We start from the raw sequence: 12,072 nt of genomic DNA, 5'->3' as shown, positions 1-12,072 counted from the left end.
AAGACGGGACTCTTGACCAACAGTCTAGAAGTCCCTCCCAAAAGTCATTAAGTTTACTGTTTTTGCCTGAGCTGAGAACTGCAGTAGTAATCATTAAAGAATATTTTAGCAAAAATACATTAGTTTTGTATATTTTCAGCTAGCAAATGGATAAAAGACATGTGGATTAAGCAACAAGAGTAATGTGAGATTTTTGTTTTACATGGATGTTTTTTCACAACATATGCCACTGTCTAGAGTTGGTCACGTATTCATCTCATTTATGAGAATCTCTCTTATATATTTTCTACAACAAAACAGATTACATTTTTTCTCAGCTGGGGAAAATAACATATTAAAAAAAATCATTTTGGGTGGAGTATTCCTTTAAGCCCGGCCCTCTGGTAACCGATATCAGTGCATTCCTTGTTACACGTCCCATCTCAAGTTCTGTCACACATGTGAATGGGAGGAGGCTAAAGGGCTTGAGTAGCTGTCATTACATGTCAGACCAGGGGATGGCGGTGTTCACAGATCCTTCCTCTCTTTCCTCTGTAGACCAGGCAAAAGAAATCCAGCCTGGGTCTAGCAACATCACTTCCGCTTCTGGCCATTCTGATGTCACTTTCTGTTCCGTCCGTTCTGACATCACTTCCTCTGGCTCACCTATATAACCGCTATTTTTATTTTGTTTCACAGGTCTGTAAAGACCTGTTTTTTGCCAAATATTTGTTCCAAGTACCCAACAGGGCTGAGATAAAGAGGTCCAAGTCCCGTGATGCACTGTGGGAATTCGGGGGAGCTGCCATCTAGCATTCTGGGGGAAGCAGTACCCTACACAGGCTGCCTTCCCCCATCCTTCAATTTTTCTTGGTTATCCCTTACAATATTATATATATATATAATATATTATATATATATATATATATTGTGATGGATGGCCGGCCGTTTATCCCGGCCAATACCCCCAAGCCACCAGATGGAGTCCTCCTTGCAGCATCGAGGTGCCCCGAATGTCAACAGGGAATTATGGACAGTAGACTTTTAATGCACAGCCCTGCTGGATACCACAGAGGTAGCCAGGAGTCGCTGCAGGGAGGCCCAGAGACTATTTTCCCTACACCCCGGAAGTACGTCCCAGTCACGTCATGGACAGAAGAAATGACGTGCTTCCGGGATGAAGAAAAGGAGTTTTTACCTGACCCGGAAGTAAATTGAAAGTCACATGGACTGAGGGACAAACACTTCTGGGTCAAGGACTATAAAGGACTCTGGGAAATCCCAGACGGACAAGCTGAGTTGGGAGGCAGGGAGGCTAAGCGTCTGGGTGGAGGATTGTGATATGATTATTTTTTAGTGTTCGGAGTATTGATTTATTGAGAATTGTGGAGAGGAGCGTGCTTTGTGCACATTATTATTATAATAAATAATTATTGGACTTTTTATCTGGTGTCTGATGTGGTGTCTGAGGGTTCAAGGGAGCGAGAAAGCCCTAATCTGTCACACTTTCTAATTATTTATGCCTTTTCTGTTTTCTGTACATTTTGCCATGCACTATTGTATACTTTTCCTCCTTGCAACTGCGGTGCAAGAATTTCATAAACTCCAATGAGTGCATGTAAAAATAAAAATAAAAAATCTTGAAATACTGATATAACACAACCCAGAACATTTTTTTTTATTAAAAGGCCTACGGCAACCTGAGATATCAAGTGCTCAACAATTAAGCACATTTAATTTGTTTTCTCCTTGCTTTCAAAATTGTATATTGAACGCCCCTGTAAATGTCTCTAAGCAAACCTCCAAGGATTAAAAATAAAAAAAGAATGCATGACACACCTAAATTGCACAACCCACATCAGGATTAATGCATTTCAATTGTCCCCATATTGCCTATATAGACAAAGCTACACTCTTAATCGCTCACAACCCTTCCTGAAATTCATTTATTTGTCGACAGCTTTAGGTGTAGATTTAATTCAATAGCAGAATTGCCTGGGCCTCCTTTGCCTTGTCATCTAGCTGGGTGACATTAAATTCCTGATGAATAATCAACTCATTACATTAATTGTACTACCTGGGAATACAGAAAAAATATGAAAGCATGTCTTAAATCAAAATAGGACATCTCTGCCAAGAACAAATTACACCACCAAAGGTTATACCACCCACAGTACAGTCTTTTCCTATCCCAATCAGCTATTCTGCCTTTGTCTCATTTTTTTTCATTTCTGCTGTACATAATCCATACATTTTAATTATCTCAAGCAGCTAGCTATTTATCTAACAATAATGAAGCAGTCTAAACCATGTAGTTCTTCAATGGAGACTTCAGTTGTTCACACTATGAAGAAAAATTCTGAAATGACCACAACCTGTGAATGTCATGTACATAAAAATACTGATATCTGTTAGAAATTTTCTAAAGTCAACAATTAGCCATTTGTGTCCCATGATTCCGTTAAACTAATTCAACAGCTGCATTTATCTACAAAGTACTTTATGCTCGACAGAATCTGAAGTCTTACAATTTGTAGCACATAAGATCTGATTTCCTCAAGATTATTGGACTCATGAATTTAGCCACTTTAAGCCTCTGATGTTCATATTCTGTAAAGAATTAGCATGGGTATGGCAGTTTCCTTATATGTTTTAGGGACTTTTTATCTGGATCTTTTGTTCCAATATGCACTTGTTGTATTTTGGCAAGAGGAAGTGGGGGTAGTGAGACGAGATTGGTATTCGCAATGTTGTGGCCCATGGTTAAAAATTAAACAGGAATGGCTGTTAATCGATTGATATGTCTTTGTCAAATACAGATGGTTGAAATTCACAAATATTTCTGAGAATGAATGAGTTCTTTAAAAAAGATTGCCTGTGATCACACAATGGAAAAGTTGAGTACTTCTTCCAAATAAATACAGGTGCTCGATGGAACAAGCACACAACAATACAGCCTAAGCCACTGATGGCTCTTTGTGAAGGGTCTGTCTATGAAGCTCCATCCTGCAGGAGATTTGGATCAAGACTGAGACACCACATTCCAGGAATGACTGCCTGTATATGGTTCAGACTGGAATGAGCAAGGTGTCTCGGAGGAAATAGGACAAAAGTTGCATCTTCCCAGAGCTGCAGAGGGAAAATGATTGTTAATCATCCGTGTTTGGAGTTTATTCCTTCTTATTTTTTCTTTTTCAAATTATAGTTGTCACCATTATACAGGGATGTCAATGGGGACCCCTGCACCTCACCCTGTACAGCCTCTTTTCTCCTCACAACATATATACATTTTATGAGCATTTATTTAAGGATCAATTTTTGGGTGTACTACAGGAAGTTTATTCTGAACCCAGTGTAGGATGATGTTTGATCACTCAGTTAATTAATTATCTGTTTTGCCTTTGACACTGCTGGTGATTAATTAAAACAATTAAGAAGACACCCACAGGAGGGACACCACAATTAAGTAGAATGAGTGAGGAATTTCTGTTTCATTTTCCAGCCGTGACACCAGAAATATGAAGAGATCTGTACAATTTATAAACAAAGCTCAGATGCTAGGAATTATATATTACACTTAACAATCATTGAAGGTATAATAATGATGTCTAAAATATTTACCAGGATCTTGACATTGATGATCAGCAGAAAGATTGGTCTTTAGGATTCACACTCTAAGTGGCTTTCATCCATGTTTGGAAACAGTAATTGATGCCAAAAATAGTCACATTTTTAGTCTGGCTTCCTTAAGCATGTCTAACATTAGAAGTCTGCTGGAAAGTCAACTGGCTTTCCCAGTCTGCAAAAACTTTATACCATCTCGGATTTCCAAAAGCATAAGTTGTTTATTCAGCTCCTCAGTACTGTATAGGGTTCACCGACAAAAGCACGATAGACATATGAGCGCCGACAAAACCGCGACAGACAAACTCGCGCTGACAAACTCGCTAACTGGTTTTCGACAAGTGTGCGCCGACAAAATCGGCACGTCAAAATTGCGAGAGAGGCCAAGAGAGTGGGACGCCGCATCATTATGTGCTAGGTTATAACTGTTATAACTGCTGATGGCATGCCGCGAACAAATAACTCAGACGAGGGTTGGCATAACGCGACGTATACAAAGCGGAATTACCAGCAGTCAGGCAGCCAGCAAGTCTAAATACACTCAATTATCAAGACGTCTTGCTGCAATTCTTCCCACATATGCAGGGCGTGATCTTAAGGACTATCTGCGTGCTGTGTCTCATAATATTGACTTCTAAAATAAACATTATTATATATGCTTTAAACTAGTAATTCATATTTAATGAAACTTTTGCGATTTTGTCGGCGCAATTTTGATGCTGCGTTTTAATGGCTGCTATTTTGTCAACGCTCATATGTCTATCGCGCAAAACTCGGGTCACTACTGTATATAGCACATTAAACTGTCTGATTTCTATTTTATTTAAGGAATTCGCCTCACTTTCATTACAAGCAAAGCATTCTTTATTCTAATTTAAATTCTTTAAATTTACTAATTATTTCTTTGTGTTTGTTAACTTTAGTTCTGCTATATTGGTAATCTCAGCAATTACATTTCACACTTCCTTCATTTGTATTTTTTGAGATACCCTTTTGTTAGCCTTTTCTTCATTTTTATCATGGAAAAGACTTGAGAAGCACACTTCTAATATGCTCTGTGTGGCAATACATGCATCCTTCAGATGGCAAGAGCATTGACTTGATGAGGACTCCTGTACTTCAAATTGCTCATCAAGCATGGGTTCTGGCAGTGGCATTTTCAAACTCTTTGTACATTAGATGTAATGTAATACATTTTCCTAGAACTCCTTTATCCCATACACTTCTCTGCTATTCCTGGTGTTTTTTTTTTTTCATGATGGAATTCTTTGACAATGTTAAGTATTTAGTACAACCACAAATCACAGTGCTAACTTTACAGCTTTGAAGATGCAAATGACCTCTTATGGAGCAGGATATTAAGAAGTTAAGTGACTCTTACTTCGGAAAACTGAATTTGAATGAAAACTGAAAGGAATCTCTACTAGAAGAAGAGGGAAAACTGTAAATTTAAGAAAAACAGTCAACTACGGTGCAGAAGATGAATTTCATGTCAACTTGGGTCAAAATAAACAATTGTAACATGATTCTTAATGCTGCCATATATTCTTCATCTGCCTAAGTCACAGTATATTAGAATAAGATTGTTTGGAAAATAAATGTTATTGAAGCATAATACAAATTCCAAAGCAGGTGGCATTTCCAATAATTATTATTATATTAAATAAAAATAATTATATACTGTAAAAGATTATATATTATTAAAAAAGGCCTATTGTCTAATTCTGGAAGCTATTTACTCTGTTTATCCATGTAAGACAATAAATGTCACATCACACATTAATCCTGATGTCAAAGAGTGACGGCGTGTTGCATGCTGATCAGCACATGCCAGTGAGAATTTCACTGCACTCTGTGCATAACGACCCTATAATCCTATAAACATAGAGAGGGCTGTCATAAAATTAAAGTGATTAAAACAAAACAACAAACGAATCAGAAGAAACAGAACAGTTATATTAAACATTTGATAATGTAACTGGATTTAACTTACCATCTCGACTTTCTCCATTTTCTTCAGTCTGGTTTTTCAGCTGCTTTTCTTCATTCTCTCTTTCCAATTTTTCTTGCCTTTCTTTGTGTTTGCAGATCTTTTTCTCTAGTTCCTTTTTGTCATCTGCTACAGAGATTCTTCCATTTTCCTCTTCGTTTTCATTTTTCTCTTCCGTTTTTTCTTCTAGAGACCAACAGACATTCATAAAATATGTTTTTGTTTCTTTTTTACAAGTTATAAGTCCACAATAGGACATATATAGTATGTAAATTAAACCCACTTACTCACCCTTTGCTGGCTTTTCATTTGCAGGGTTTCCAACTGTTATCCAGTATGAACGCTGAACAGGAAAGTACCAAGGCTTTCCTATTCCATATTGTCCTAAAAATGAAAGACAATATCTGCTATAATTCACGGTCAAGGTAACAGTCACTTTATTCAGTCCCGTCACCAACATGCTGACAAACTTTGGCTTTCATCCACCTAGCTAATGCTATGCTAAGCTACGGGGTCTTTCTCTGTGAAGGAGAGTCTGCTTTGGCTACACTGCATATTTTTTTGTGCTTGTAAGTTGGTCCAAGGAGTGAGAATGCATAGCGAGGTAGATTATTTATTTGTGAGTAGGGAGCTGACAGAATATCCATCCACATCTGCTGAATTTGAACACAGGGGTCTGCTGGGGCCAATCCCAGCCAACACAGGGCACAAGGCAGGAACCAATCCCAGGCAGGGTGCCAACCCATTGCAGGACACACACAAACACACCCACGGGCCAATTTAGGATCGCCAATCCACCTAACCTGCAGGTCTTTGGACTGTGGGAGGAAACCCACGCAGACATGGGGAGAACATGCAAACTCCATGCAGGGAGGACCCGGGAAGCAAACCCGGGTCTCCTAACTGCGAGGCAGCAGCGCTACCACTGCGCCACTGTGCCGCCCCTGACAGAATATAATCAGGATAATAAACTTAGAGTAATGAAGCCTTGTAACAGGCAAAACAGAATTGCTCAGTAAGCTTCTCCTGTTCACAAACAAAAAGCATACCTCAAAGGTAACCTCAGCATGGACTTTTATTACCAGCTTAATCATGACACAATATACACGCTTGAATGAATGCACATATCTTTAAATGTAAACTGGCAAATAATAACAGAAAACAACACATCGACATACTGCTGACTATTATGTTATGGCCAATGTATTAGAAAAACAAACACTTGTCTGTTATTGGATTATATTGCCAAATAATTGAAGACAAATCAAGATGTTTAAAGTGAGTACCATGGAGGACAGAAAGGCATCCTGGTTGAACAACGGCATGACCTCTTGTCAAGATGGAAGGTACCAGGGAATGGATGAGCAGAAGCCGGAACCCAAAAGCAGTTACATCCCCAATATTAGGTGTCAGTGGTCTTCTGTAGGCATCCCAGCTTAGACACCCACAAGGGTTCATGGGAAATGGAGTTCCAGAAGTGCAGCCCTGTTGGGGTTCTGGGGTGCCACAAGGGGGCACTGTCAGTAAAGGACTGCTCTGGTTCCTAAACAACCTGGAAGTGCTCCCCACAAGTCATGCCTGGTTTCCAGGTCCATCATAAAAGGAGCCCATTGCCTCACCTCTAGGAGTCAGTGGGCAACACTCAACTGGAGGCAGGAAAGGAAAGAGTTTCATTGATTTGTATGATTATTGGCTGTGCTTCATTGAATTATGTTTGGTGGTTTAAAAAATCACTATTTGAACCTGTGACTGTGTTGGGCATTAATGGGTCTGGGGTTTAGGGTTTGGTGGTGCCTCCTACCGGTTACACCATTGATTTACTGGTTTTCCTTACAGAGTTATTGAGTAAAAGGGTCTATTCTGGCAACACCAAGAATCTTTGGTTGAGTTACCAAACCATGATGTGATGCATTTATGGCCATTTGCAGTGCTTACAAAAACTATTCACCACCTGCATGGTTTCACATTTTATTGTTATACACCGGTCAATCACAGTAGATTCAATTTAGCTTTTTTGACACTAATCAACCAAAAAAGTGAAAACAGATCTCTGCAAAGTGGTTCAAATTAATTACAAAAATAAGACACAGTGTAATTGATCAATAAGTATTCACTCCTTTAATATGACTGAAATAAATTATTGTGGTGCATCCCATTGGTTTTTGAAGTCACATAATTAGTACAATGTGGATCATTTGTCTGAGGTCTCATTTGACCGTATTATAACTGCACCTTATCTGGAAGGTCCCACAAGTGGTGAGGCAGTATGGTGACCTAACCCTACACAATGGAGACAACAGAACACTAAAAGCAACTCAATGAAAAAGTGATTGAAAAACCCAAGTCAGGGGACGGAGGCAAGAAAATATCCCCTGGAGTCCATTTAAATCCATCATCAAGAAATGGTAAGAGTAAGGCACAGCTGAAAATCTGTCTAGAGTAACCCCTCCATAAAAACTAAGTGATTGTGCATGAAAAAGAATAGTGAGGGAGACCACCAAGAGACCTCTGATAACTGTGAAGAAGTTACAAGCCACATGTACAGTGACTGAAACTGTACACAACTTTATGGGAGAATTGCAAAGCGAAAACCCCTGTTAAAAGAAACACACAGAGAGTTTGCCAGAAGACACGTGGGAGACTCTGAAGTTTGGTGGAGGAAGGTTTTGTGGTCTGATGAGACCAAATCTGAGCTTATTGGCCATCAGACTAAATGCCACGTTTGACGTAATCTAAATGTTGCAGATTATCAAAAAACATACTATTCCCATTGTGATAAATGGTGGTGGGAACCTCATGTTGTGAGGATGCTTCTCTCCAGCAGGCCCTGCAAGGCTTGTAATGATAAAATGAATGCTGCAATATACACAGAAATCCTGCAAAAGAACCCTGATGCTCTCAGAAAGAGACTTACTCCTTGGGAGAAGAATTGTTTTCCAGCAAGACAGCGACCCCAAGCAAATACCCAAAGCTACATAGGAACAGTTTTAATACCCTGATGTGGCCAAATCAGAGTACAGATCTCAATTTAATTGACAATATGTGGCTGCACTTGACAAAGGCTGTTCAATCACAATCCCTATGAAACTTGACAGAGCTTTAGCAGGTTGGTAAAGAAGAATGGGAAAAAAATGGAAGTGTCCAGATGTACAAAGCTGACAGAGACCTGCACTTAGTCTCAAAGCTCAAGAGAATACCACATAGTCATGAGGAGAACATAACATACAAGCGCCACATAAGCACAGGACTCTGACACTTTGCTGCAACTTGATTTCTCTCTACTGCATATAAAGTAGTAGTAAAATCCTCAATCGCTTATTTAAGATTGACAAAATTCGTACCACTTCTGTCCGTATTTTCTGTCCATTATTGAATCAGAGAATAATCTGTGAAGCAGCCCTTGAGATGCAAAAACCTTTAGATGCCCTCATTTTTAAGCCCACTACCCAGATATCCCCTGCCAAATAAGAGTTTCATTCCAAAATTTGCACTGTCCAAGCAGCTGAAATTACTTCTGGGAATGTGTAGAAATATTCTATTAAGTTATACATAAATACAATAAACTAAATGCTAATACTGGTTTAAACTAAATTCGGGTCATATAAATGTTTTTTTTATTAATTAGACACAATGATTTCAGAAGTACAAACAAAAGATGATTGAAAATTTAGCTGTCCAAAAATGCATTTAATGTAATTTATAGAGTCAAATTATTACTGTATTTCTCTGCTTGTTGGCTAAATCTTGAAAATAAATCTTTTTTGTACGTACCTGGAAAAACATTATCAAGATACCATGCTAGAGCCCCATATAAAATGGCATCAAATATCATCATTCTGATGGAGAGGAAGAAACTATAATTATCCCCTTCCAGTGGACTAGAATGGATATTATCCCACTGTAATCCAAGTCCCTGTTCTTCATAACGGGATAAATACTCTGTTCCAAAGCCAAAAGCAACAGGAGATAGTAGACTCTGCAATGAACAATAAGGCACAAACAAGAAAATATAACCTACGTTATTTTAAATTGGACATGCAGACAAAAAATGGCTTCAGTATTTATATAACTGCTCAAAAAAATTAAAGGAACACTTTGAAAACACATCAGACCTCAATGGGAAAAAGAAATCCTCCTGGATATCTATACTGATATAGACTGGGTAATGTGTTAGGAACGAAAGGATGCCACATCGTTTGATGGAAATGAAAATGATCAACCTACAGAGCCCTGAATTCAAAGACACACCAAAAATAAGAGTGAAAAAATTATGTGGCAGGCTAGTCCATTTTGCCAAAATTTAATTGCAGCAACTCAAAATTGTACGCAGCACTTTGTATGGCCCCTGTGTTCTTGTATACATGCCTGACAACATCGGTGCATGCTTCTAATGAGATGACAGATGGTGTTGTGGGGGGTCTCCTCCCAGATCTGAACCAGGGCATCACTGAGCTCCTGGACAGTCTGAGGTGCAACCTGGTGGCATTGGATGGACCAAAACATAATGTCCCAGAGGTGTTCTATTGGATTTAGGTCAGGAAAGTGTGGTGGCCAGTCAATGGTATCAATTCCTTCATCCTCCAGGAACTGCCTGCATACTCTCACCACATGAGGCCAGGAATTGTCGTGCACCAGGAGCCACTGTACCAGCATAGGGTCTGACAATGGGTCCAAGGATTTCATCCTGATACCTAATGGCAGCCAAGGTGCCTTTGTCAAGCCTGTAGCGGTCTGTGTGACCCTCCATGGATATGCCTCCCCAGACAATCATTAACCCACCACCAAACTGCTCATGCTGAATGATGTTACAGGCAGCATAATGTTCTCCATGGCTTCTCCAGACCCTTTCACTTCTGTCACGTGCTCAGGGTGAACCTGCTCTCATCTGTAAAAAGCACAGGGCACCAGTGGTGCATCTGCCAATTCTGGTATTCTATGGCGAATCGAGCTGCATGCTGCTGGGCAGTGAGCTCAGGGCCCATTAGAGGACATGGGGCCCTTGGGTCACCCTCATGAAGTCTTTCTGGTTGTTTGGTCAGAGACATTCACACCAGTGGCCTGCTGGAGGTCATTTTGTAGGGCTCTGGCAGTGCTCATCCTGTTCCTCCTTGCCCAAAGGAGCAGATACTGGTCCTGCTGATGGGTTATGGACCTTCTATGGCCCTCTCCAGCTCTCCTAGAGTAACTGCTTGTCTCCTAGAATCTCCTCCATGCCCTTGAGACTGTGCAGGGAGACACAGCAAACCTTCTGGCAATGACACGTATTGATGTGCCATCCTGGAGAAGTTGGACTACCTGTGCAACCTCTGTAGGGTCCAGGTATCGCCTCATGCTACCAGTAGTGACACTGACTGTAGCCAAATGCAAAACTAGTGAAGAAACAGTCAGAAAAGATGAGGAGGGAAAAATGTCAGTGGCCTCCACCTGTTAAACCATTCCTGTTTTGGGGGTCATCTCATTGTTGCCCCTCTAGTGCATCTGTTGTTAATTTCATTAACACCACAGCAGCTGAAACTGATTAACAACCCCCTCTGCTACTTAACTGACCAGATTAATATCCCATAACTTTCATTGACTTTATGCTATACTCTCATTAAAAAGTGTTCCTTTAATTCTTTTGAGCAGTATATAATGGTGAAACATGTGGACCTGCAGTCCTAAACTAAAATGCAAATAAAAACAAAGTTAAAGGTAAGGAGCTGTTGACACATCTTATGCTTTTTAATTACTTCTTTCAGTTTCTCTAGAAGTCTCAAAGTATTTTATCACCTCTGGTGGCTCATCTGGAGCAAGTGGGAATTTCCTGTTTAAGCAGCGCATTCTTTTGTTTTCAACATGGATGTGTACAGCATGAGACAAAGCGCATCACTGATGTAACTTTAACAAGTAGTGGCCTTCAAATAAGCCTCACAATAAGGATTTAAAAGAAATGCTTTCTTATTGCTGAAAGTTTTGAATATTTGACAATCTTCTTGATTGTTGCCATGCATTTCTATCTCGGGGTGTTCTTGCAATGTGTTTCCTTGCATGCCTATGAGCCATTGTGTTAATCTTATGCACACCTGCTCTATATTCAGGATTATATCCTGCTAGTTAGTGATGCTCAGCATCCTTTTTGCCTTTTCTTTCTTATTTGTCTCATTGATGCTGCAGATCTTCTTTTTACTTTCTGTCTTTATGGTGGTTATCACTTGCTTTTTGAAATGAGTTTGCCGTAAAAAACTTGGCCACAGATCACTTTGCTGTCCTTTATTACATGTAAGTAAATTTGATGTTCGATTATCAATAAACATAATACTACACTTGATAGCAAATTCTGATTATGTATGTACTGTCCTGGGCATAATCAATAGATGGACTTGTGGGGACTATTGTTTTATTACAATAAACTTTTCTGGTCACCATTCAAGTGGTAAATTTTTTGGAATTTCCAGAACCTATCAGGCTATATTCAAGATTACTTTTGCTTGTCTATGTGT

At 39.5% G+C, this 12,072-nt stretch overlaps 1 protein-coding gene across 1 annotated transcript in view; it reads right to left on the bottom strand.

Annotated features, from left to right (window-relative positions):
* abca4b (ATP-binding cassette, sub-family A (ABC1), member 4b) overlaps positions 1 to 12,072 on the bottom strand; it is a 327,352-nt gene that overhangs the window by 150,272 nt on the left and 165,008 nt on the right. Inside the window, exons 17-19 of the mRNA XM_039735801.1 lie at positions 9,365 to 9,569; positions 5,885 to 5,977; positions 5,597 to 5,779 (exon numbers count right to left, since the gene is read on the bottom strand). Of these exons, the coding sequence (XP_039591735.1) occupies positions 5,597 to 5,779; positions 5,885 to 5,977; positions 9,365 to 9,569 (481 nt within the window). The remainder of the gene's footprint in view (positions 1 to 5,596; positions 5,780 to 5,884; positions 5,978 to 9,364; positions 9,570 to 12,072) is intronic.

The sequence above is a fragment of the Polypterus senegalus genome, chromosome 14 (genome assembly GCF_016835505.1).
Source record: "Polypterus senegalus isolate Bchr_013 chromosome 14, ASM1683550v1, whole genome shotgun sequence".
NCBI classification, from domain to species: Eukaryota; Metazoa; Chordata; class Cladistia; order Polypteriformes; family Polypteridae; genus Polypterus; species Polypterus senegalus.
Note: the sequence above shows the minus strand (reverse complement) of the source record. Positions and strands in the feature narration are given on the sequence as shown.